Source organism: Lampetra planeri, chromosome 3, assembly GCF_965212315.1.
Source record: "Lampetra planeri chromosome 3, kcLamPlan1.2.h2, whole genome shotgun sequence".
NCBI classification, from domain to species: Eukaryota; Metazoa; Chordata; class Hyperoartia; order Petromyzontiformes; family Petromyzontidae; genus Lampetra; species Lampetra planeri.
The window spans coordinates 28404101-28431192 of NC_136109.1; the positions used below are offsets into that span (position 1 = coordinate 28404101).

At 61.3% G+C, this 27092-nt stretch overlaps 2 protein-coding genes across 2 annotated transcripts; both read left to right on the top strand.

The window, feature by feature from the left end:
* The first annotated feature begins 339 nt into the window (after positions 1–339).
* On the top strand, positions 340–14457 carry LOC144717202 (uncharacterized). The gene is given in 6 exon segments (XM_078592564.1): positions 340–954; positions 10804–10891; positions 12662–12986; positions 12988–13569; positions 13572–13871; positions 13873–14457. Coding segments are annotated over 6 exon segments (2139 nt in total). The 5' UTR covers positions 340–596; the 3' UTR covers positions 14359–14457.
* A 327-nt stretch (positions 14458–14784) lies between these two features.
* Positions 14785–21909, top strand: LOC144717201 (uncharacterized). Its single transcript, XM_078592563.1, has 8 exons — positions 14785–15597; positions 16819–17478; positions 18113–18318; positions 18613–18941; positions 19916–20232; positions 21132–21333; positions 21607–21663; positions 21836–21909. Exons 1-7 carry the CDS (start codon positions 14863–14865, stop codon positions 21660–21662), a joined length of 2505 nt encoding a protein of 834 aa, XP_078448689.1. The 5' UTR covers positions 14785–14862; the 3' UTR covers position 21663; positions 21836–21909.
* Positions 21910–27092: the final 5183 nt, after the last annotated feature.

Consider the following 27092-nt stretch of genomic DNA (forward strand, 5'->3'; position numbering starts at 1 on the left):
GTCCGCCTCAGTCGATATCCGAGATGATTTGAGTGGGTTTGATCATTTGATTACTTCATTGATTTTGTGATTGTTGATTGGTTGATTTCCTGACTTTGTTTTTTTACGTAAGATTCTGAGCACTGGCCCATGAATTGAGCAACGGTTCTCATGAAAGAGAGATGCCGGCGATGGTGATGGCAGGGGATCCCAGAGTGGAGCAGTGTGTGGGAAGAAGCAGAAAGAGAAGCGTTGTTATCTCGTGTGGCGAGCGAGTGAGTGGGTGATTGAGTTGGTGAGTGGGTGGGTGGGTGGGCGTGTTGTGACCTGCAGCGTGCTGGATGAGACGATTGACTGATCGCTTGAGTGATCGATTGGATTAAAATCGCTGACACCTTCCTCTGGCCCCTGTTCCTCAGGTTGACCTCGGGCTCCCGGCCTCCACCGCTTCGTCGTCGTCGTCATCCTCGTCGTCCTCGTCGTCCTCGTCGTCATCGTCGTCATCGTCGTCTCTGTGCTCCTCGTCGCCCTCATTACCCACGACGCTGGTGCTCTCGGCGGCGCAGGGGACTCAGGGCAAGCCGCCCCCCGCGACCCCGTGCCCCGCGGCGACCCCGATGCTGACCCCTGTGCGGGGGTCGGAGGTCAAAGTCGAGGCACCCGACGAGGACGCTGAAGAGGTTTCGGCGGCGACGACGTCCGGATCCGGCGCCGCGAATCCCGGCGCCGCCGCGGCGACGCCGGCGTCGGCGGGGACAGCTGCCGGATCGACAATAGCGCCGGGGCTGCCGGGGCTGCAGGGAGTTTCGCCGGCGCCCGCGGTGGCGTCGTCGGCGGCCGCCTCCGGCCGGCGCCGCTCCGTCGGCGTGAACACGTGCGAGGCGGGGACCCTGACGGAGCCCGAGAGCCTCGGGCCCTGCGAGCCGGGCACCAGCGTGAGCCTCGAGGGCATCGTGTGGCACGAGACGCACGGAGGTGAGGTTCGCTTGTGCGCCGCGGCGGCGGCGGCGGCGGTGGCAGTGGGAAAGGGGGTGAACGAGCCAGAGTGTTGTTGGGGGTGCGGAGTAGGAGGATGGGAAGGATGTGGGGTGGTGGGGGCGGGGTGGGGGCGGGGTGGGGGGAGGGCAGCGTGGCAGGAAGAGCAACGCGCGAAGGAGCCACGAAATGGAACAGGGGGTGGGGGGTGGGTTGTGGGGGGTGGGGGTTGCAGGAGACTGCGAGGGTTTGGAGGTCCGTGGGGCTCGTTGGGAGGGAGATCCGAGCGTGCAGGTGGCCGGGGTGGTGCGTTCCGCCGTGCGGTGCGCCGCTCACCACTGCCGTGTGTTTTTCCACACCGCGCCGAGCCGCTGCTGATGTGTTTGGTCGGCGGTTTGCCGATGTTCCAGCCTCGTGTTTCCCACCGAAAACTCACCGTGGAAAAGTTGACTGGATTCGTCTTTGCTGACTTTTCTGTGGGAGGTGTGGAAGGGGTCGTGGGGGGAGGGAAAGGGGGGGGGCTCTTCTTCCTCCGCTTTCTCCCGTCCAGCCCCGAATGCCACTCGGTCCACTCGCCGCTTCCACCACCACCAGATGGGTTACGATGGTGATTGCCATCGTAACCCATCTGTTGTTGATGCTTCGCTGTCACTCCTCTCTGCTCTCATGCTTCCTCCTTCTCTTCCTCCTCGTCCACTCTATCGGTCTTGGTGGAGAGATGGGTGGGGGTGCAGGGGAAGGATTCTGAGGGGAGGGGGACGTGAGGGGGGGGGTGGTGGGTAACATTCTTTGTTTACCGCACGTACGACCCCGGCGCATTCGGAGAATCCCTCGCTCGGCTTTGTTTTATTTTCGCTGGCGACCGCCAAGGAAAGAATAACAACTCCCGTGCCAAGGTGCGGGGAATGTGCGTTGCAGTCGTTTCAGGAATTAAAATCGCGGGCGCCGCTCGGGCCTTGAGCCATTGCGGGGCGGGCCGCGTGCGAGCGGGCGAGCAGAGAAGCCACTGGAACTGGACTTCCTTTCCCACACGAGCGGGCGGGCAGGGGAGCGGGGGAGCAGGCAGGCAGGCGGGTGGGCAGGCGGGCGGGGCGGGCAGGCAGGCGGGCAGGGGAGCGGGGGGCGGGCAGGGGAGCGGGGAAGCGGGCGGGCGGGCAGGCGGGCGTGACACCGTCGCACCTGCAAACAGAACGAGCGACCGCGGTGGAGGGACCGCGACGACGGAGCGAGTCGCCCCCTCGGTAACGACCGACCGCGCTCGTTAATAACGCATCGACTGAATTAGTGCCGCGGCGAGCGGGGCAAGCGGCCGATCGATTCATTTTCACGATCCTCGCCGCCGACACAACCCTGGGCGGCGTTCAAACGCTGAGCGGTGCGCGAGGGAGCGCGCGTGAGCGGGCGTATCCGTGTGAATGGGTGTGTGTGGATGTCTTTGTCTCTGTTCATTTGCACGCGCGTTGTGTGTTGTGTGGAGCGGCGGCATCGCGGTTAGCGCGCTGCATTATGAACCCGGTGACCGAGTTTGGTTCCCGGCCACGGCTGACACGAGTCGGCGAGTGGCCTCGGAGTGAGTAGCCGGTGCGGTGTCTTTCACCATCGCTGGGGAGACAAAGCCAAGCAGGCGTGGCTCTGGCCACACCACCCCCACGTGCGGTGCATGCAGCCCTTGGTCGGTGCTCGCTGACAGCGATAGCCGCGACGTTCTTTGTCGACCACACAGAGGAACGGAATCCTTGACGGCCGTAGCTTTTGCCGCGCGAACGACGGTCGGTCGCCGACCGCCGGGGGGAACGGTGGCGGTGCCGAGCGACGGGGTGATAAGGGGCAGGAAGTGAGAAGGGAGTTTCGGAGGGAGAGGAAAAAGGAGAGGAAATTATTGGAGAGCGTCGCCGTCGCGACGAGGGAAGAGAGCGTGGCGGTTACGGACGCCGGGCCGGGTAGTCGGCGGTGCGGGAAATCGCGCGGATCGTAAATACGGCGCTCCCCCCCCACCACCCCCCCCCCCCCATGGGACCGTGTCCGCGGCAAGAGAGGCAGAGATCGGGGGGGCCCCAATGGGACGGTGGGGGGGAGGATAATGCCGGGGTAAGCGCAGTCCGTCAATTACGGAGCGATTTGCCGAGGTCATTAGGTCCGTGGAGAGGATAAATAGAGGAAGGCGGAAGGCGGAATTAAAATAATAATAATGAAAGAAACGAATGCATAATAAATATGAAATGATTTTTTTTTTGTCGTAAGGCAGATATTGTTTTTTGACCGCGCCGAGCGCAGATGGATTTCTGAGAGGTTTAATATCCAGCCGGTAGAGAGATACGGCGCAATTAGATTTGCGGGAGGCGCGCTGGAAACCGCCCCCCCCCCCCCACAGCCCCCCGCCCCCGCGCGGTAATTGCGCGGCTTTGTTAGGCGCGCGTCAACGCGCAAATTGCGTTAGCGCTCGCACAGGAAAATAAAAAATAAAATCACCCGAACGAAAGCTTCGCCGTTAACAAACGTTCACGGAGCGGTGGCGGCCAAGGCCAGTGAGCTCCGTGAGCGGTGAGCGCTGCGCTACGAACCAACCACGCAGAGACCCGGGTTCGATTCCCGCTTGTGGCCACCGCCACCAACATCGTTGACGATTACCAGAACCGAGCCTGGGCCGCCTGTAGGTCGACTCAGCCTGAACCGTTGGATGCACCCCGTCTGCATTGGCCATCAGGGTTGTACGACCATACTTCACCACGCCGGTTGGTCAAGCGGGGAGGTCCGGGACCGGTTCAGATGTCACTTTCCACTGATTGGCCAGGATTTGCCGCGGCCAGGATTTGAACGCTGCTCACCCTGGATTGCTATTGCATCGCATTGCAAACCACTGTTCCAATACTCCAGCCCTTCTGGACAATACATAACTTTGTCAATCCACTGCTGGATGAAGGCCTTCTCTTAGCCTATCCTATTTTATTCAGTTGTGCTTTTGTTATTGCAGGATTTGAAATCCGGATAGATGTGTCGGCCTGCATGCAGCAGGAGACTTGCCATGGCTGATGATGATGATAACGATTCCTCTCATCGAGTGTAAATTGTGGCAGCAGGAGATGGGTTGACACGTCTGCACAGCTCTGTACAGGTGGTAGATACAGGTGCAGCCCTGCAATGTCTTGCTCACGCCACTGCTGGCAGACAGAAAGAGAGAGAGAGAGCTCTCGGGAACCCCTTAACCTCCCCTTTCACGCTGCCCAGTACACGTCCTGGGCAGAGGTCGGAGTACCCACACTTTACCCCACCGCGCACGACCCGCCCCTCATTGTGCTGTGGTGTTAAAACCCTAAACTACAACTTTTTATTTTGCCACGCAAGGTCCCACTGAGCTACATAGCTAAATTTCAGAAGTGACCTGACTACCACAAAACGAAGTGGCTTATCATCATCATCACGTGGAAATATATGGCAGCAGCCAAATACTCTAAACGCGTGATGTTGATTCTAAATGTGGAGGGGAAAAACCGGAGTAGGACCCGGAGATAAAGCCACGCCGTGACCACGGGGAGATACTGCAAATCACAAATATGCAGCAGGCATCGTCAGGGTCGGGATCGAACCCACGACCTCCAGTATACCGGGCGAGGTAGTCAACATCTCCCAGCCACCGCGGTGCTAGCGGTGGCGCAGCGCGCCCGCGGGATGAGTAATGCGCCGCGCGGGGCGGGGCGACGCGGCCGGATTAATCTCGCACAAATAAATAACGGCGCAATAATGGACTCCACTCGCCACCTAATGAATCAAGCGGGGGAGGGGGGGGGCTGGTGGAGTCTCCGTTCCCCGGGGGGAGCGGAGGGGTGGTGGCGATGGGGGGGGAGGTGCCGATGGTGATGGAGGGCAGCGGGGGTGGCGGCGGTGGTCACGAGGGTGGTGTTGACGGTGGCGACGGCACTGAAGTATGGCCGGTCGGCGGGGCTAATTGTGGCGACGGTCGCGGCGGCGGCGGCGGTGGCGGTGGTGTTGAACGTCGTTCTGGTCGAGGTGGCGGCAATGGGAACGCTAGCTCGGACGTCGACGCGAGGGACAGAGCTTTTCCAGCTACAGCAGGGACGACGACGACGACGACAAAGAGGAGGATGAGGGTCCTCCGTTTGACGAGGGTCGATACGGCAGCAGCGCCACGGCCCAGTGCGGAATCCCTCTCCCTGGCTCCATCTCTCCACGGTGGCCACCGTCCTGTGTCTCTTGCTATCTCGCGCCTCGACTCTGGAACGAGGTTTTTTTAAATGTTATTTTTATTTGTCTCGCTTCGCTCAATGCCCTTCGGGGCTGTCAGACCATGAGCTGGTGGCGGTGGCGTGGCAGGAAACACTGCGGGCCGAGTGTGTGTGTGTGTCTGCGTGTGTTTGTGTGAACCTGTCATATGGGCTCGCTAATAGCACTTGCCCCAAACGCCTGTTGAGGCTATACAGGGGATCTTTGTCTTTGTACGTGGCGTGAATGTGTGTGTGTGTTATCAGTGTGCCTGTGTTTGTGATTGATTGGGTGAATGTGTGTTTGCTATGTGTGTGTGTGTGATTGGGTGTGTGTGTGTTTGCTGTGTGTGTTGAGTGATTTATAATTATTGATGGTTGATAGAAGCAGGGGCTGGTGGTCGGTGGTTTCGGCAATAAGGAACACGCACGCCCCGTGCCGCGAATTAACACACGGATGTGAAACGTGCGTGCGTGTTCATGCACCGCATTATGCACCCAGGGTCTTGAGTGCAAATGAATTTATAATGTTTATTTATTTTCGGAATTAATGAAAGTCAGCCCATCACCCCCTTCGACGAGTTTGCCATTTTAGCTCCTTTTTGTTCAATCTGCCGAACGTATTCATGCTTTTTGCTCCCTGATTGGCAGTCATTACGCGGTTCCAGACGATGTGTCGGGCGCGTTAACGACGCAGTGGGATCCGTGTTAGAACTCCGAAGTGGCGTTTCCGCTCGGGGCGTGCTGTGTGTACGTCGTACGTACCTACGTTGAACGTCTTTCGCACCCTACGTAGCCAACCGTGCTCATCGGAGGTGCAGGGGAAGGAAAACAAACTAAACGCAAAACGCAGTTTTACAGAAATGAGTTTTCAATCGAGATGATTTAGAAGTGCACAGCTCCAGTGGCTTCCTAAGATCGGAAGGAAGAGCGTTCCAGACGGCCGCAGAAGCGCGTCTGAACGCGCCGCGCGATGCGGTGACCGCCATCTTTGTTCGACGGATGAGCCAAAAGCCGCTGCCGCTGCTGCTGCGAGGATGACCGTGGTGGTTTATGCTCCTCGACAAAATCAGCGAGGTATTGTTTGGTTCATTCGTGGCAAGCACTTTGTGTGTAATGAGTACGACCATATGACGTATCCTCCTGCTGCTGCTGCTTCGGAAATTGCGACACAGTTGGAAGTAACAAAAATAACGCTCGATATGTTTGTCCTGAAGAAGCGCTGTTGCCTGAAACTTCTGGCCAATTACTTATTGTGTTGGCTACTCTGGGCGTATGTAGTCGGTCCGTCAACCGATGGGGCCTGCGGGTCCGGTCGAGGGGGAGCAAGCGGCGATGCTCAGTAAAATCCCGCGTGTTGGACTCGTGCCCCAAGTCGCCCGGTATTCAGTGGCGACGCGCCAACGTTTCCATCATCGTCGTCATCAGCGGCAATAACAGCGGCGCGGATCGCCGGAGCGATGCGTGGGTTTGCATCGGGCGTTCCGACAGGCTCGCGCGTCTGCCCGGTTTTGTGTGCCGGTGCAGTGGTGGTGATAGATCTCCACTCTCCGTCAGTGCAGACAGCGTGGAGCGCACTGTGCGCGTTTATGCTGGCACGGTAGGGAGCGCAGGTGGTGCATCCGGCAAGTCATCTCGCTCAGTCAACCCACGGCACTTGGGTCTGTCCCGTGACCTCCTGCCGTCAGCGAGCCTTCGACACTTGGCTTGACGGCCTCAAAGGGCACCTAGCCTGGCGCAAGCGCTGTTGTGATGTCACGTGCCTGTTGGTGTTGTGTGCGTTACGCATATCTTTTGGGGGGGGAGGGCGGTGGCGCAGCGGTTAGCGCACTGTGCTTCAAGCCGGGCAACCGGAGTTTGATTCCCCACCACGGAAAACACCATTGGCAAGTGATAATATAAAATCTGAACCTGTCTTGGGCCACCCTTAGGTCAACTCGGCCTCAAACTAGCACCTGCCTGGCGCATTGTGTGAGCATAAGCGGGGAGACAAATGCAGCCAGATGCGGTTCTAGCCAACCACCCTCTTGTGGGTCGTGCCAGTCCTAAATAGGTGCTCGCTAACAGCACTTGCTTACTCCAAACAGCCGGGAAGGCTATACGGGGGGGGATCTTCGTCTTTGTGCAAATCATCATCAACATCATCATTATCGGACAAAATCCACGCAATGCTGGATGAAAGCCTGCCCCCAAGCCGTCGTCATCTCCATCCCCGGATATTCAAATCCACCCGGCACCTGCACTCGAGCCGACTTCGTAGCTCCGTCTCCGCGGCGTTCCGTCCTTCCTCCGCCACGCCGTCGTTCGTCTTGCCCGTCGACCACCGCTCGTCCCCATCTCGTGACGCGCGCCACCGTGCGTGCCACCGTGCGCGCCACCGTGCGCGCCACCGTGCGCGCGCGCGTTTGTGTTTCGCAACGGCCGTGTTTTCTTTCACTGCTGTCCGCGTCGGACAGCGGAGCTGCACAGCTGCCGCAGCCCTCGACCACGGCGCTCCGCCCCGTTGTGAAATTAAAATAAAAAATTACCAACGACCGCTTCTCCAGATGTGGCCCCATCTCTCAGACAATGCCGCTCGCCCTCTCACCCGCAAATTCGCTCGCCCACTCACCCGCCCGCCCATCGAAACAATGCCTCCCTCTCTGCTCCCACGAGAGTGCTCGTTTCCACGCACGTGCGTGTGCACGTGTTTGCGCCTGTGGGGAGCGGTGGCACAGTGGTTAGCACGCTGCTCTACGAACCCGGCGAACCGAGTTTGATTCCCGCAAACGGCTAACACCGGTGACGATTATTCAAAGCTGTCCTGACCTTCCCGCCAGGTCGACTCATCCTCAAATGAGTACCTGGTGCAGTGTGTAAACATCGCCACTTGGGAGGCAAAGGCGGCCGGGCGTGGTGTTGGCCACCCACCCCCTCGTGTGCCCTGCCGGCCTTCATAGGTGCTCGCTAACAGCACTTTCCCCAACAGGCTACACGTGAGATCTTTGTCTTGTGCGCACAAAGCATTACAAAGACAAATATTCCCCCCCATAGTCTTTCGCAGGCTTTTGGGGCAAGTGCTGTTCGTGAGCACCTAAGAAGGCCGACGTGGCACACGAGGGGGTGGGTGTCCCGCACCACGCTCGGCCTTTGTCTCCCTACTGGTGACGTTTACACACCGCAACAGATATTCATTTGATGCTGAGCTGACCGAGGCAGAGGGTCAGGACTTGTTCAAATATCCTCCACTTTTATTTGTTGAACTCAGGTCACGGGGGTCGTAGCGCGGTGCGCTAACTGCTACGCCACCGCTCCCCATTACAACAACAACAACCGCCGTTCACAGTGATAGTCACCACGGCGCTTGTGCCAGGTTAGGTGCACTTAAAGGCGACCCATCACATTACACCCCTACGGACACGCGGACACGTGTGTGCGCGTTTGTTCGCGCTCGCTCTCCCGCCCGCCCGCTCGTAAGGCCACGAGCCGTGACGAGCGACGGGAGAATTTGGACGCAGCAGCTTAGATGAGAGGAGGAATCCACCGCGCGCGTTGGGGTCGCGCTCCGGAACGCACGGGGCGGGGGTGGGGAGTGGGGGGAGGGGGTGCGGGGTCGCCCTCCTCTCATCCGCGGCGCTCGCCCCTTGAGACGACGACGAGCGGGGGGAGGGGGGGGGCGTGGAGGGGGTGGAGGGAGCCGAGATTGGCGGCGGCGGCGGCGGCCTGCAAGGTGGTGGATGGGGGAGAGGGAGGGAGGGAGCGAGGGAGTGAGCGGGTAGCAGTGATGGAGGTGGCGGCGAACTGGAGAGGAGAGGCACGGGGGAGGTGGGGAGGTGATGTGGTGGCTGGCGCTCAGCCCGTAGTAGACCCGCTGGCAGGCGGCCAAGAAGCACTCATTACGCATTAATAACAAACAGAACCTGGGCAGGTCACGGCAGGGAAACCATTTCCTCGTGTTATTGCTGCGCCGCCGAGAAATTCAGCCGCGACGCCTCCTTGCGCCCGCTCGCTCGCCCGCCCGTTCTCCCACTCACTCACTCGCGCTCTCTCTCTCATTCGCTCACCGCCACGGTGGCGAGAGGTTCGCCTAGTATACTACAGGAGATCGTGGGTTTGATTCCGACCCTGACGATGTCTGTGTTTTTGGAGTGGATTTTTCCTCGGGCCCTCCGGTTTTTCCCTCCACATTTAGAATCGACGCGGATTCAGAGCAGTTCGCTGCTGTACATCTCCACGTGATGATGAGCCACTTCGTTGACCTCTCATTTCTGATGGCCAGGTCGCTTCTGGAAAAGAGTTACACAGCTCAGTGGCGCCTTACCTGATAAAAAAAAAATTGTTTAGTTGACTCGCTCGCTCGCTCTCTTATTCTTTCGCCGGATCTTTCCGTTTTGTGTACCTCATCTCTCTCTCTCTCACACTCCCTCTCTCGCTGCTGTTTCACTCGCTCGCCCTCCCTTACTCGCTCTCTCACGCTCTCTCTCTCGCTGCTGTTTCACTCGCTCGCCCTCCCTTACTCTCTCTCTCACGCTCTCCCTCTCGCTGCTGTTTCACTCGCTCGCTCTCCCTTACTCTCTCTCTCACGCTCTCCCTCTCGCTGCTGTTTCACTCGCTCGCTCTCCCTTACTCTCTCTCTCACGCTCTCCCTCTCGCTGCTGTTTCACTCGCTCGCTCTCCCTTACTCTCTCTCTCACGCTCTCTCTCTCGCTGCTGTTTCACTCGCTCGCCCTCCCTTACTCTCTCTCTCACGCTCTCTCTCTCGCTGCTGTTTCACTCGCTCGCTCTCCCTTACTCTCTCTCACGCTCTCCCTCTCGCTGCTGTTTCACTCGCTCGCCCTCCCTTACTCTCTCTCTCACGCTCTCCCTCTCGCTGCTGTTTCACTCGCTCGCCCTCCCTTACTCGCTCTCTCACGCTCTCTCTCTCGCCTGTGCCATCTCTCATCATCCAAAAGGGATTCCCCCCCCCCCGCCCGCGCATAAATCCCTCTGTGATAGCGCTCGTGTGTGTTTTTATGAGAGGCGCTCTTTGTGTTTTGAGGTGTTGGTTCACAAAGCGGCTGGGATTGTCACGGGGAGATGTCGGTGGGGGGTGGTGGGGGAGTTGTTTTCTTTGGGTCGCCGTTTTTTTTATTGTTGTCTCCAGTTTCCTGCCACCGTCTGGAATTTGCAGCAGCAGCAGCAGCGTTGTTCTCAAAGTGGTGCACCCCGTTGTTATGACGGGTGGGAGGTAGGGGGAGATTTTCTTTTTTTTTAAAGAAATTTCAATGTGGGATGTGTGCACCGCCCCTTTGTTTCACTTCTGCCACGGAGCAAGCCGCGCCAAGCACGCAGCTCCCTCACCTGGCTCGACGCGCGATTCCTTGACGAGTGCTCCGGCTGGCTCCACGTTGCCGCGTTTTGCGCCACACGTAACCGTTGGGATTGGCTGCCTAGTATTGGTCTCCGCCTCCCCGAAAAAATCCGTCTCTGCACCGCATGCCGCAGCCCACAGGGAAGTTCTGTAGGTTCGTGAAATTATTCCCACCGACCGCGGAGGGACGACGGTGGGCCGAGTCGACCGCGCGCACGCTCGTACGTGCGCACGTGTGAACGCGCGCGCGTGTTTGCGTGTGTGTGCTTGTGTGCGTGTGCCCGCCCCACCATTGCCGCGCAGGCATCCTGGTGGTGAACGTGACGTGGAGGAACAAGACGTACGTGGGGACGCTGCTGGACTGCACGCGGCACGACTGGGCACCGCCCCGGTGAGGCCGCACTCCCAGCACCCACGGTTTGATCGGCCGCACCGAGGCGTGAAACGGCGACACGGGTTTGCAGAGCGACGGAAGAAACTGTCGCCGAGCTGGGCCCGCGCGGCCGCCTTGTCGATTGATCGCCGGTGTCGCCGTCCACTGGACTTGTTCGACACCGAACGTTCAGCCGTCGCCTCCGGGCCACGGGACGTTGCGCTCACGTTAGACCTTAGACGGGTCCCAGCGAACGCCGACACCGGCTACCAAAACAAATTTTTGCCGGGGGGACAAAACCTTCTTTTTGCTCCTCAGCCTGAACGACGGATTCGGTCGCTCCGGCTTTGGGGGATGCCAAATAAATGGCCGAGCCATCGAGGGCACGAGGCTGTGCAGCTGCACCGACGCCCAGGCTACCCAGGGGACGGGGTAATTAGACAGAGGGTGACGCCCGCCTCCACCCCATGAGTCGCTTGCATCGGGGCACTTGCGAACGACGGTGCTCCACTGTAGGAGACATCACGCCGGCGGGCGCGAGATGACAACGCCGTCGCTGACTTCCCCCTCCCCGCATCCCCAAACCCCCGCGCGGTCGATACAATGCCACCAGCGTCCCCACCACCATCATTGCCCCCCCCCCACCTCTTACCCCCCACATCACCGCTCCCGTCGCCGGAAAACCGTGCGCGCGGAAGATAAAAAAAAAATTGAAGGAACTCCAAAAAAAATGAATTAACGGGGGCCGCTTCAAAGGTTACTGCTGACAGTGCACGATGAATGTGGAGCTGCAATTTACGGCGAAGACGAGAAACCCGGAGCGAGCTTTGATCTCATTAAAGACGTCGGCGCGGCGCGACGAGGAATAAAAGCATCGGCAGGAAGCGCCGCAATCCGTGAGCGTGGCGACATGGCTTCCTCTGCCCGCCCGTCTTTCATTTCGCCGTTTAAACATCGCAATGTGCCCCATGTTACTTAAACTCGTCGGGGGGCATTGACACCGAGACTCCGAGTTGAATTAGACTTGGACCGGTGAGGGGGGGGGGGGGTTTAATGATTTAGCTCGCGACACTCGGCGCGTTGGTTACCGCGCGAGGCGTTTTGCAAAGTCATCGTCGTCGTCGGTAACGCTCTGCAGGGATGGTGGTCGCGGTTCGCGTTGGCAGCAATGGTGGCGCGCTCTCAATTCAGGGATTGTAACATTTTCACTGAACTTTTCCGCGCAGCAAGGCGACGTTGAGACGACATGAGCGTCTTTTGCAATGTTGACCCGGTACATAAAAATATACACACGCACACACACACTGACGAACACTTTTCCTGCTCAGAAATAACTATACGTATAGAACTGAACCTCACAGGCCTCTCTTGCAACATTTAATGACTCGGTGCTGCTGCTGCTGTGATGGCAGTGGGTGCACAAGCAGAGTTAACAACGCCACTGTCCATAATAAATGTGTCCTTAACCCACCGCCACCCGACACAGCCAATTAGTAAGGTTTGTCTCGTAAACAAAACATGCCAACTAGTTACTACTTCAGCACACCGGCGTGTTGGAGGATAAACCCACAACATTTACCATTTGAGTACTGTCACGTTTTGCTGGTAATTACATACGGCTTCATCGGGCGATTTTGCCAGAAATGACAACGTCGTGTTAAACTGCCAATGGGACCGCCACCCGGTTTAAATAAAGCACAAGGCACCAAGTTAGACAGCGGGCGACCGCGTACGATTGACCGAAACACGCCGACTGACCCGTCGCTCTCCCCCGCGTCCGGGCCCCAGGTTCTGCGAGTCGCCCACAAGCGACCTGGACGTGCGCGTCAACCGCAGCCGCTCCAAGCGCGGCCGCTCCGTCTCCAGCACGCCGGTGAACGAGAGCGCCGTCGCCGCGGACGGCGCCTGCCGGAGCGGCGCCGCTAACGGCGGCAAGGGCAAAGGTGGCACCGGCGCCGGCGGAGGGGGCGGCGGGGGAGGGAACGGGGGCGCGGGGGGCGGCGCCGGAGGAAATGGAGGCGCCGGCGGCAATGGCGGCAACGGCGGGGGAAACGGCACCGGGGGGCAGCGGCGCCGGGGGCAACGGCGGAGGCTCCAACGGAGGTGCGGGCGGATCGAGCGGCAGCCGGCGCAAGGCGACCGTCAACGGCACGGCCAACGGGCGCAGGACGCCGCCCCAGAGCGCCGGCGAGGACGTCAAGGCCGGCCTGGTGACGGGCACCGGCAGCGCCGGCGCCGGCGGCGCCAGCAAGAGGAAGGCGAAGCCGCCCAACGAGCTGGAGCTGTCGACCGGCGCCGAGGACGGCCGCAACGGCGCCAAGCGGTCGCGGTCCAACTCGGCTCAGGGTGGAGCGGGCGTTGGTGGCGGCGGCGGCGGCTTTGGGGGGGGCGGCGTCGCAAGCGGCCGGGGGCAGCACCCCGGTGACGTCGCCGCAGGGTGCGGGCCCCGGCACCCCGCTGGGGCCGCCGCAGTCCCCCGCCCTCCTCGACTGCCCCCACCCCAGATGCAACAAGCGCTACCGCAACGCCAACGGCCTGCGCTACCACCAGACGCACGCGCATTCCGACCCCGAGAGCCGGGCCGAGGACGAGGCCGACAGCGAGGAGAAGGCGTCGGACGGCGAGGAGCGGCCCCCGGGCGCCGCTTCCAAGGGGGCCGCTCCGACTCTCGTCTCCGTCCAAGGGCGGAGGCGCAGGGAAGCGTCGCGAGGCCGCCCGGAGGGCCCCGCGACGCCGGCGGGCCGGGCGGGCCACGGCAAGGCGTCTGCGAGGCGGAAGGAGGAGCCGGAGGAGAACGACGAGGATCCCGGCGATCGCGAACATCGCGGCGGCGCTGGAGGCGTCGCTGGATGGCGACACGAGCCACGAGATGCCCAAGCTGGAGATGGAGGGGCGGCCCAACTGCGCCGCCGGCAAAGCCGCCGAGCCGGGGGACAGGGGAAAGAAGCAGGGCGGCGGCGGCGGCGGCCGGAACGACAAATCCTCGCCGAAGCCCAAGGCGGGTCCGGACGATCGCGCCGGCGCTGCCGCCGCCCCAACTCGTGCCGCTGTCCGCGGCGGCGGCCGCCCCGCTGCCCGCGACGGCGCCCGAGTCGCCCGTGGGCGGCGGCCCGGCGGGGCTCCCGCCCTCCCTGTCGCCCGCGTCGCTGCCACCCGCGGCGGGACCCCCGCTCAAACCCATCCAGCCCAAGCCCCTCGACGCGCTCGGGCAGCAGCCGGCGCCGTCGTCTTCGTCGTCTTCGTCGTCCAAGGACAAGAAGAAGAAAAGACAAGAAGAAGAAGGACAGGGACAAGGAGCCGGAAGGTCCCAAGACGTCGGACGCGGCGGTGGCGGCCACCGCGGTCGCGGCCGCGGCAACGCCGTCGCCGCTGGCGCCGGTGGGCGGCGACGGCGGCGGCGGGGCCCGCGCCAACCCTCGGGGAAGCCGGCCCGCCGGGCCCCGCGTGCCCTGGAGAGTACCTGGCCAAGGTGGAGGGCCTCGTGAACGGCCTGGGGGAGGCCCACGAGGTCAACCGGCTCGCGAGCATCAAGGCCGAGGCGGCCAAGGTGTACAGTTTCTCGGACAACGCGCCCAGCCCGTCAATCGGCGCCACCGCTTGCTGCGCCGGCGCGCCTGTCAAGACGGCCGTGTCGCCCCGCAGCAACCGGCACCAGCAGCCTCATCCCCAGCAGCAGCAGCAGCAACAGCCGTCGGCCGGCATCGGCCTCGTCGGCACGATCGCGTCACCGGCGAACAGCCGAGGGGCCGGCCCCGGGCAGGACTCGCCTGCCGGCGCCCAGCGTTGCCCCGGCGAGCACCGGTGCGCGCCGCCGCTACCGCCGGTGATGGTGAAGGCGGACGCGGACAGGCAGTCGGCGCCCACCACCGCCAGCCCCGCCGCCTACTCGGACATTTCGGACGTGGGCTCGGACGGCGGCGCCGGGGACGGCGGTCGTCCGGGGGACGGCGCCGCCGCCTCCGGGACCCTCCGCCGGCTGCCCCGCCGGCATGGCCGCCGCCGCAGCCGCCGCCGGCGCGGGGCAGCCGTGCGAGCAGACGGTGGGCGGCGGCGGCGGCGCCGAGACGCGCGACCGCCCGCCGCCCCAGCTGAAGAAGGACGCGGACGCCGCCCCGACGTACGGGCAGCTCTACGGCGACGGCGGCGGTTACGGCAAGGCCGGGGGCGGCAACGGCGGCAACGGCGGAGGAACGGCGCCGGCGGCGGCGCCGGACCCCAAGGTCGTCGCGGGTCCGCACCCCGTGCGGGTGAAGCTGGAGCCCGAGGAGGAAGAGACGCTGAAGAGCGCGGCGGAGGCGAAGGCGACTAAACGCGCGCCGGACCTCACGTTCTGCCACCACCAGCATCAGCAGCTGCAGCAGCACCTGCAGCAGCACCTTCACCACCAGCACCTGCAGCAGCAGCAGCAGCAACAGCAGCAGCAGCTGCAGCACCACTTGCAGCAGCAGCATTTGCAGCAGCAGCACCAACAGCACTTGCAGCAGCAGCAGCAGCAACAGCAGTCGGTGATTCAGCAGCAGCAACAGCAGCAGCGGTCGTCGCAGGCGCTGTACTACGGGCACTACGCCTACATCCCGGGCCTGGGCTACGTGGAGCAGGGCTACCAGCAGCTGCTGGGCAACTCCGCCAACTACCGCCACTACGAACGATTCTACCAGGAGCAGCACCGGCTGGCGGCCGCGGCCGCCGCTGCCGCGGCATCCGAAAGGGGCATCACCTACCAGGTGAGGGGGGGGGGGGTCACTGTTGGCCAGGTGAGGGGGTCTCTGCTGGGCAGGTGAGGGGGGGGGTCTCTGTTGGTCAGGTGAGGGGGGGGTCTCTGTTGGTCAGGTGAGGGGGGGGGGTCTCTGTTGGTCAGGTGAGGGGGGGGGGTCTCTGTTGGTCAGGTGAGGGGGGGGGTCTCTGTTGGTCAGGTGAGGGGGGGGGTCTCTGTTGGTCAGGTGAGGGGGGGGGTCTTTGTTGGTCAGATGAGGGGGGGGGGTCTTTGTTGGTCAGGTGAGGGGGTCTCTGCTGGGCAGGTGAGGGGGGGGGGTCTTTGTTGGTCAGATGAGGGGGGGGGGGTCTCTGTTGGTCAGGTGAGGGGGGGGTCTCTGTTGGTCAGGTGAGGGGGGGGGGGTCTCTGTTGGTCAGGTGAGGGGGGGGGGTCTCTGTTGGTCAGGTGAGGGGGGGGGTCTCTGTTGGTCAGGTGAGGGGGTCTCTGCTGGGCAGGTGAGGGGGGGGGGTCTCTGTTGGTCAGGTGAGGGGGGGGGGTCTCTGTTGGTCAGGTGAGGGGGGGGGTCTCTGTTGGTCAGGTGAGGGGGGGGGTCTCTGTTGGTCAGGTGAGGGGGGGGGTCTCTGTTGGTCAGGTGAGGGGGGGGGTCTCTGTTGGTCAGGTGAGGGGGGTCTCTGTTGGCCAGGTGAGGGGGGGGTCTCTGTTGGTCAGGTGAGGGGGGGGGTCTCTGTTGGTCAGGTGAGGGGGGTCTCTGTTGGCCAGGTGAGGAGGTCTCTGCTGGCCAGGTGAAGGGGGGGGCTCTGTTGGTCAGGTGAGGGGGTCTCTGCTGGGCAGGTGAGGGGGGTCTCTGTTGGCCAGGTGAGGAGGTCTCTGCTGGGCAGGTGAGGAGGTCTCTGCTGGCCAGGTGAAGGGGGGGGCTCTGTTGGTCAGGTGAGGGGGTCTCTGCTGGGCAGAGGGGGGGGGGGGATCTCTTTTGGTCAGGTGGGGGGGGGGTCTCTGTTTGTGAGGTGAGGGGTGTTTTACTCAGCGAGTAAAGGAATCGTCGAGCGACGAGGTCTGCGCTGGCTTGAAATCCAGGTCATGGAACGTGACTAAACGGGTGTCTCAAGTGCAGCGAGTAGATGATGCTGTCAAACCACCTTGCCGCTAGCCCTGACCTCATCACCGCCACCACCACCCCTCCCCCCACCCCCTCCCTGCCGGCCACGCGACGACGCGGCCCCCACCCCCGCAGCAACTGAGCCCCGGCGAGCTGGAGCGGGAGAGGAGGCTGGAGGCCGGTGGCGGCGGCGGCCTGGACGGAGACCGCGACCCGGGCCTATCCGCTCGCCACAAGGCCCCCGCCTCGGCCACCGTCTCCCGGGCGCCGTCCCAGCCGCCCGTCCCCTCGGCTGCCGTGGGCCGCACGCCGACCCCCACGATGCACAGCCGCTCGCCCACCCCCAGCCCTGGCCCGGGCGGCGGCGGTGGCGGCGGCGGCGTTTGTGCCGGGAACTTGAAACTGAAGGACAAGGATGGGGAGCGGGACATGGGGAAGATGGCGCAGTCCGGAGTGCCGAGCAGAGTGCTGGACACAGCTGCATCCATGCAGCAGCAGCAGCAGCATCAGCAGCAGCATCAGCAGCAGCTTCAGCAGCAGCAGATACAGCAGCACCTGCATCAGCAGCAGCAGTTGCATCAGCAGCATAGTCAGCATCAGCATCATCATCAACAACATCAGCAGCAAAGCCAGCAGCAGCTGCAGCAGCAGCAGCAGCATCAGCAGCAGCAGCATCAGCAGCAGATGGACTTTCACAATGAGGAGTTTCAAGGCAGGCCGGTTGACGGTGCTCGCAAGGAGGTTAAACCCGGAGCGGACAGCGGGAAGCACGGTGGAATGGAGCACCACAAGCAGGTATTGGGTGTGTGTGATTGTGTGTGTGAGTTGGTGTGTGTGTGTGAGTTGGTGTGTGTGTGTGCGTGTGTGGGCGTGTGTGTGAGTTGGTGTGTGTGTGTGCGTGTGTGGGCGTGTGTGTGAGTTGGTGTGTGTGTGTGTGTGATTGTGTGTGTGAGTTGGTATGTGTGTGTGTGTGAGTTGGTGTGTGCGTGGCGTGGGTAAGGTGCAGGAGTGATGCTCACCAACGAGCCGTACTCGGGCGGCTAGCAGAGTGCACCTTTGCTCTGACCCCCTGACAATGAGCATTTGACATTTCACGTGGCCTCGAAGTGCACCTAGTCTGGCACAAGCGCCTGTTGTTGTTGTGCGTGTGTGAGTGTACGCGAGTATCTGTGCGCGTGCGTCTCGGTGTTGTGAGCGTGGGACGAGCGTTGGTGCGGCCGTTAGCACACGGCGCTACTGACTCGGCGACTCTGCCGTAGCCAGCACCGGTGGCGAGTGACATCTGAGCTGACCCTGCACTCACCCTTCACCGACCCAGGGTGTGGTGAATTACACTCTGACGGCACTGGATTGACGCAGGCTAGAGTACGGGGCCCATACGACCGGGGCAATGTGTTCCAATCGCGGTCCCGCGCGCGTTGCCGAGCAGATCGGCGCGGCGGGCAAGGCGTGGGCGCCGGCGTCCGCGGCGCCGTCGGCGTCGTCGTTCCCGTACGGCCCGCGGCAGCACGAGGAGCGCGAGGACCGGCGCGACCGGGACCCGGGACCGCCCGGCCAGCCGCCCCGGCGAGAGGGCAGCCCCGCGAAGCCGCCCTGCGCCACCGTCATCAACGCCGCCCGCGACGACGTCGGCAGGTCGGTGGAGCGGAGCGGAGGGGTCGCGCGCGAGCGCAGACGGCCGCGGGGGAGCGTGGCGGTCGCGCTCGAGAGCGACTCGTGCGGGCGCGGCGGCGAAGGAGAGCGCAGCGCTTGGGACGAGCGGAGAGCCGCGAGCGAGGAAAGGGAACCGCCGCGCGGTTTCTGTCGGCGCGTCGGGCGAAGCGTCGCGCTCCCGGGGGCGAACGACGAGCGACCGCCTCCCCGACTGACGCACGGACGGGACGCGTCCCCCCCTTCTTCCCCACTACCCCTCCCCCCCGCCCCTTCCAGGGAGGTGAGGAGGCCCGGTTCGTGCCCGACCCCGTCCGACAATCCCCGCTCCACGCCGGCGGCGGGGCCGGCGGCGGGCGGGCGCGACGGCCGCACGAGCCGCGACGGCCGCGACGGGCGGGAGCCGCCGCCGGCCAGGGCCGCCGACGGCCGCCCCAGCGTCCTCGTGGGCTCCGAGGCGGCGGCGGTGGCGGCGGCGGCGGCGGCGGCGCAGCACGCGGCGTACCTGCAGTACGTGTCGCCGTACGGCTACGCGCAGGTGTACGACGCGGGACACCCGGCCTACCGGGGCCTCTCCGCCACGCCCATGCTGCTGCACGGCTTCCAGGGTGAGCGTCGAGGCCGCGGTCACCCGGGGGTTTTACGTCGGGAGGTGGGGCGGCGCGGGGTGGGGGGTGGAGGGGACGTAGTTGGCTCCGTGACATCGGGGTTAGAAGATGGTCACGGCCCCGAACTGGCACTGCATGAGGAAGCCTGCGATCGAACCCAGGCGGGCGATTACACACAAAGATCCCCCGTACGGCCGCAACAGACTGTAGGGGCGAGTGCCCTTAGCGAGTAGCACCTATGAAGGCCGGCACGGCACACGAGGGGGTGGGTAGCCAGCAGCACTCCTGGCCGCCTTTGTCTCCCCAATGGCGATATCCCCGCCACCCTTCACACAAGGTACGCATTTAAGGCCGAGCCTACTTAGGAGAGGTCCGCGCACGTGCGCATCGCAATTGCTTTAAAAAAAATTATTGCTAATATAAATAACACAATGAAATACAGAATCAATTATTAGAATGCTCTCAGATGTGTTGCGCCGCGCGTTGTTCGGCGCTCACGCGGTCGACGCAGCGCTCCCGACGGTGCCGGCAGTCGCTGCGACCTCGCCGGCTCCTCTGCACATAGCCGATGCTCCCGGCGCCAGCGGCACCGCCGCGCTCAACCCCCACGAGCGTTCCGTTACTGCCACCGATAATCGTGGTCGCGGTGACCCGGGCGGCGCCGCCGCCGGCGTTGCGTTCCCACCGACGAGAGGGAGAAGGAGAGAGGGAGAGGGTGGGAGAGGGTGCTTCCGAGACGCTCTCTGCCCCCGCACGCGTGCCTTTCTGCCACGTTAATTAAAGCGTGGGATGGTTTATTTCAGTTCCTATCATTATTTATTTGTACGGCGCGTTTTTTTAAATCAAAGGCGCCCGTCGCCCGCCTCCAGCTCGCAACGACCGTCCCCGCCCGCGGCCCCGATGCGCCCGCCTCGTTACCAATCCCTCTGCTGCTCTCCCCTCCGCCTCGTCTCCTCCCGCCCCGCTCCCTGCAGGCGCCTACTACCCCCCGGGGTTCCCCTACCAGGGCTACGGGAAGCTCACCGCGAGCGCCGCCGTGGCGGCCGCAGCCGCGGCCGGCGGGGGCGGCGGCGGGATTTCGCGGGAGGACCCCGACAAGGTGACGTCGTCGCTCAGCCCCAGCGGCTCGCCGGTCGGGCTGGGAAGGCCCGCCACCGGCGGCGGGGGCGGTGCCGGCGGCGTCGGCGGCGTCGGCGTCGCGGTGCCTGGCGGGGAGACGAAGGCGCTGGAGCTGTTGCAGCATCACGCCAAGCACTACCGCAACCGCTCGCCGTCGCTCAGCCCTCGCGTGGTGAGCAGGCGCGGACACACGCACGGACCGACGGGCGCACGGGCGGAGAAAGGCGAGAGGGGGACAGATGGGTAGACAGAGGGGCGGGTGGGCGGATGGGTGGATGGACGAAAGGAACCACGAATAATCGGATAGACTGATGAATGCAGATGGACGCACAAGTGATCAATGGACAGACCATCGGACAGGCAGGCGGACAGGTAGGCAAACAGAACAGCGGACAGACAGACGGAACATAACATTGGGATGGATGAACTGACAAACGGACGGGCTGACGCGCAGATGGACGGACTGACTGATTGGACAGATGGATGAGTGGACCACGCGGATGGACGGACAGAAGGGAGGACAGATGGACAGAAGGACGGACGGGCAGACGCGCGATTGCGGCGTTGACGCGCGGCCTCGGAGACGGCGGCGATGAATGACGGACGGCGTCGACCGCGCGTCTGCCCTGGGGGACGTTTTTCTTTTTTTTTGCTCGATTGTGATTTGGCAAAATTAGCCGCACGTGCCGGCGCGGCTAATTGAGTGATGGATGGAGCTTCCGCCCGGCCTTGCTCTGGCTCGCCGGAGCGGCCGCGTCGCACGCATGCACACACACACCCACGCTCCCGTGCGCGCGCACGTTGACGCGCAAACGCACGCAGGTGGGCACACGCAAAGACACGCGACGAGCGCCCACACGACGTGCGCGCGCTAGTCGCGTACCTGCTCCAATCCACCGGCAATCCAAAACTCCTGCGCACGGCCCACCACGTCCAGTGTACCTCTCCCCGGGACTGCCGGGCGGGTGCCGCCACCTACTCCGGTTAGATCGCGTTCCCGCGAGCAACGAGAGCTGTGCGCTCGGCCGCCGCCGATCGTCGCGCCGATCGTTCTCTCCCGCTCGCCGGCAGATGAGCGACAAGTGCGTGCACGACGCGGACAAGGGCGGCGGCGGTTCCAGCGGCGGCGCCGGCGGCGCCGGCGAGAGAGACAAGGAGGCGGAGCGGTGCGCAGCGTCGCCGCCGCCATCGCAGCGGCACGTGCACACGCACCACCACGCCCACGTGGGCATGGGGTACCAGCTGCTGTCGGCGCAGTACGACCGCTACACCGGTACGGAGCCGCATCTCCTCCCCCCCCCTTCCCCAGAGTTCGATTCCCGCTCACGGCCGACACCGGTGACGATTATCTGAATGGGTACTGGCGAGACAAAGGCGACCGGGCGTGGTGTTGACCACCCACCCCCTCGTGTGCCGTGCCGGCCTGCATAGGTGCTCGCTACCAGCACTTGCTCCAACAGTCTGTTAAGGCTATACGGGGGATCTTTGTCTTTATACGTGTATGTACATGCGCGTGTGCTTGTGTGTGTGCGTGCGTTTGGTTCAGGACTCCCCACCGCCACGGCGCAAGCCTCAGCGTCCGCCGTGTTCCCACCGTCTTGAGGTGACGGTAAATGCCGCCACCATCGCCACCATTCAGAAAACCACAGCCGGCTCGAATCCGGGCCGGCTCGATTTCGTACGCGGTTTTGTTCGTAATATTTTTTTCATTTTACGTGTCCTCATGTCGGAGTTGTTGGTTAGAATTATTTTAACTTAATTTTTTATTTTTAAAGGCCGGCGTGGAACGCACGCGGAGGGTATGGGCAGCACCGACGGACTCGCGACTTCACGGTTCCCGGGACGCTCCGCCGCGCTCGGCTGCCGCTGACGCGCGACCCGCCCCGACGGCACCCGGAGCGGCGCCGGCACCGCGCGCTGCGGCCGCTCTAGCGGCAGATCGAGTGGGAACGTGAAACCCATCGCCCGGAGCGAAATAACAGCAAACAACGACAGCTTCAACAACAACAACTCCAGCATCAACGGCATCGGCGGCAATACGACGCGCGCTCACGCGGCCGCGTCTTCACGTTGCTGAGACGCGTGAGGCGCGCCACCGCTCTGGGTACAATCCATTCGGCCGCTCGGAGGAAGGAATTGGAGGATGTGGGGGAGGTGGCCGGCGGGGGCGGGGAGGGGTGGCGGTGGAACGTCCCCGCGCTGACGCTGAACACGGCAACGCGAAGGTGGAATGCCGCTGTGGAACCTGCGCAGTGCGGCGCCTGCCGCGACACTCGTGCGGTTAGCGCCGCGGACGCCCTGCCGGCGGCTCCCCCCACACCCCCCACCCCCTCTGCAAAGCCTCCTTCGCCCCCCACCTCCCTGCGTCCGCCACCCGGTCCAGCCAAGCGCTCGATCGGCGCGCCCTGCTCGACCGCGGTGACCCAACCGCACCTGCTGCTGGGCACCGTGCACCCCGGCGTGCGAGGACAACCTCCTCCTCGGCCCCCACCCCAAGCGCCGCGGCCCAGAAACCCCCCCCCCCCCTCCCCCAGCGTGCCGGCCGGCTGTACATAGCGACTCCGGCTCCTCCGCACGGCGGGTTGGGAGCGCCGCCGCCGCCACCAGCGGGACTGCAGTTGCTCGCGAGCGGCGTTTTTAATCGATGTACTCGGCGAAATGTATTTTACTGACTTTCGTTGAAAGCGAAAACGCTAAAAGAACTTAAACTCGACGACGATGACAGCGATGAGAATCCGGCGACGGAACACTCACTGGGGGCGAAGACGTCGCGGAACAAAGGAGCGGGGGGAGGGGGGGTTTGCGGGTGAGGGGGCGAGCGGAGGTGCCGCGGTTGGGGCCGCGGCGGTCGCGTGGCGACGTCGCCGGTCGACTCCTCCTCCTGCCGTTGTCCACCTCCGAACTCCCGAGCTACAAATCTCCCGGCCCACCGTTGTCGTCGTCGTCGTCATTGTTGTTGTTGTTTATAATGGACGGTGTGGGACACGAGCCCCACATCGCCGCGTTCCCACGCCCGGAGGCAGCCGCTCGCTCCTCAAACCTTCGCCTTACCGACCACCCCACCCCCCAAAATCCACCCGCTACCCCCCAAGCCCCCCCCCTCCCCAAAAAATAATTTCAAGCCATTATCTGGCATCAAGATTCGGATTACCCCCCCCCCCCTCAGATTCGTCACTCCCCTCCTGCCAGACCTCCCTAATTCATGCCGTCACCCGACGCACCGCCACATACTCACGCTCACACACGCACACACACACACAACCGCCTCCAACAACCACCACCACCGTTCGAAACCACAACCACACACACACACGCGCCCATCTTCACCAGGCACCGGGCCACCTGTGTTTGCGTTTGTAAAATGTCAGTGTGCCTACGCCATTCCTTTCTTTGTAAAATAATACGTGTTGAAAGATTTTATACGACTTGCCTTGTATATTTAGGAAACAAAATAATAAAAAATGTGACTTTTGTACGGCTCGCGAGGCACGTCCGTGAGTGAAGCTGCGGTCCCAAAACTCTCGCTTTGCTTATTTAGACGTTCGGTGTGGCGGGAGGCGGGGGAAGAGAAAGGAATTACGTGGCCGTCGGAAAAACGTAACGCTTCGATGACGACGCAGGTTATTAAACATGCGCACGCCTTGAAGTGCAACCGGAACATGTTTCATTCTCTGTGCGCCAGGCGATGTCCTCGCGCGCAAATTCCATTTTGCAATTTCCGGTAGATTTTTCTTCCTCGTTTTATGGCGGATTTTTTTTGACGAACGCCATCAGCAGGTCAGCTGTACGTCTTCCTCTTCAATACGGGGTACACACGTAGTTTGTTTGGCACGTGTCCGCATCAGCTACGCTCTGCTCCGTGTTTATTCCTCAAATATAAGTCTGAATATTTCACGACAGATGTTTAGCCCACAGTGCCGTGTGACGATTGGCATCGGTGGTGGCGGTGGCGACGGCCGTCGCGGTTGCGCCGATGCGCTCGCGGTTATACCGACGACGATGATCACTCCGCTCGTTTACCCGGGAAAGCCTCGCCGAGTCTCGTCACTCTGTTTCAGGAGGGTCCTGCCAGGTGTTCGCGCGGTAGGGCGCGATGATCAGTGCCATTTTTGATAATTTGCCAAATTCTCGCGAATTACGGCACGCGATCTTACACGTTTAATAACGCGGTATTGATCGGGGCAACTGCTGGATTCGACCGTGAACCTCTGCAACAAAACGGTGAAATCGATACCACTGGGTTAGTGTGGCAGTGGTGATGGTGGTGGTAATGATGACGATGCTGGTGTGAGTGGTGTTGAAAGCGGTGGTGGTGATGATGGTGGTGGTGATGGTGGTGATTATGATGGTGGTGGTGGTGGTGGTGATGGTGGTGGTGATGGTGGTGATGATGAAGGTGGTGGTGATGATGAAGGTGGTGGTGATGATGGTGGTGGTGATGGTGGTAGTGATGATGATGGTGGTGGTGATGATGATGGTGGTGATGATGGTGGTGATGATGAGGACGCCGATGCTGGTGGAGTAAAGTGGCGGTGCCAAGAGTGGCGGCGCCGATGGTGGCAGAAGTTGTAGCGATGGTGTTAGAACATCATGCTGGCAATAATAGGTGCTCGCTAACATCGTTCTAAATTATTTTAAGAAATATTTATATTACCATGTTAGGCCCCACTGAGCTATGTAGCTCTTTTTCAGAAGCGACCTGGCCACAAATGACAGCTCAACGAAGTGGCTCATCACGTGGACATTTATAGCAGCCAAATACTTGAAACGCGTGACGTTGATTCTAAATGTGGAAGGGAAAAACCGGAGGACCCGGATAAAAATCAACACGGCCATGGGCAGGGAGACACGCAAACTCCAGATATACAGCAGGCATCGTCAGGGTCGGGATTGAACCCACGACCTCCTGTATACCAGGCGAGGTTGTTAACATCTCGCCACGAGTGGAGCTCACCCAGGTCTCCAGATGAAACCGAAGAGTTCCGTTTCAATGGGTGTGGCTATCGGTCACCCACAACAATAATGATGATGACCACTCATGTCCAGATTCAAGATGCCGTCACGTTATCTTCAGACCCCACGCTCCAATCTCCTTCCTCCGCCAGGCTCCTTACCCCCAGAGACCTCTTCCCCAGGGCTCCCGCAGACTCCCCCTGCCCGCTCCCGTCTGCCCCCTGACCTCGCACGGAGGGAAGGAGGGAGGGAGACGGCCAGGAAAGTCCGCGGGTGTCGGACCCCGGGGGGCACGCGGAGTTCACGCGTGGCTCTCCCCTCGTGGCTCCACTCTGCTCAGCTGGTCACTCTCTCTCCTCTTTATTCTCCGTGTCTTCTCGTTCTAGTCTCTCTCCTTTCCAGCTCTCTTGCTATCATCTCTCCCTGCTCTCTCATCTCTATCGGCTTCTCTTTCTCTCTCGGTACTTTCATCTCACCGTTTGCTCTCTCTCTCTCTGCCACTTCCCTCCTTTCTTCTCTCACCTCGTAATCTCTCTCTCTATCTCTTCTCTCTCTCTTGATTTTTTTAAATCCTTTATATTAAGTTCGCTTGCTTGCTTGCTTGCGTGCTTGCTTGTTTGCGTGCTTGCTTGCTTGCTTACGACCGTGCAAATCTTTCGGTCGTTTTTTAACCCACTTCCCGTGATCCAATCGAGCTGACATTTTCCACACAGACTCGTTGTGCGAGACAATGTTCGTGAAAAAAAATTCCCAAAATTTTACACTTTTTAGGCAAAATTTTTTTATTTTACATATATTCAAATAGAACTCATTCATGGCTTTGGCTGAACGTCACAGTGTAAGAGCCCAGAGCGTAACCCCTCCACAGGCCGTGGCGGAGTAGCGCAGTTGGTAGCGCCCTCGCTTCCCATGCCAAAGGTCGCGGGATCGATCCCCGCGTCCTCCACAGGCGAATACATTTTTAAATTCTTCATATTAAGTTCGCTTGCTTGCTTAGGACCGTGCAAATCTTTCGCTCGTTTTTTATCCCACTTCCCGTGATCCAATCAAGCTGACATTTTCCACACAGACTCGTTGTGTGTGACAATTAATTTTCGTGAAAAAAAAATTCCAAAATTTTACACTGTTTAGGGAAAACAAATTAAATATTTAATTACCAATTGCTTAATGGTGGCAGACAATCATCTGACCCATAGGTGGCAGCCATCTCAAGCCAGAGGACGAGAGGACTCGAGCCGCCACGCATATAAAGGATTTATAGTGAACAACTTTGTTTTTACGGGTTTACTTGTTCTTATTGACATCCCCCCCCCATCACCCTTTCCCTCTCCCCGGGTCGCGCATCGTCGCGTCCGCGGATCTTCGGCGAGCTCCAAAACGCCTGTGATCGTGCACTCCTCCCGAGATGTGAAATCTTCACGTTACACATTTCCTGCGATTATCACAGATTCATCGGAGGCATCTGCAGGTCTGTGTAGGCGACGGCCTGAAGTAGACGACTCGATGTGTCTGCTCAGCAAATATCAATGTGTGCGGGCACCGCGGTGGTGAGATGTTAACTACCTCGCCTGGTATACAAGAGTTCAATGGGTTCGATCCCAACCCTGACGTCAGCATATTTGGAGTTTGCCGTGTCTCCCTCTCCGTGGTCGCGTGGATTTCTCTGCGGGTCCTCCAGCTTTTCCCTCCACATTTAGAATCAACATCACGCGTGTAGAGTCTTTGGCTGCTATGATGATGAGTCACTTCGTTGAGCTATCATTTGTTCGCCAGGTCGCTTCCCGAAAAGAGCTGCATAGTTCAGTGGGCCTTACCCGGTCAAATAAATAATGTTTAGTCAGTTGGAGTTAGTAAATGTAATTATTATAATCGGTCGTTTATTTGTTCAGGATATCCTCGACTCAGCGAGTCTTAGGACTGCGAGGAGGGTCCGGGATTAGGATGTTTGGCATTGGATAACCCCGACACGACCAAACTAATCTGAGCCGGATATCCTTACAAAACATGATATGTATATTTTGTGTTCAGCGTGCAGAACATCCCTGGGTACTTTATATATTTAAAACATCAAAGCCATCG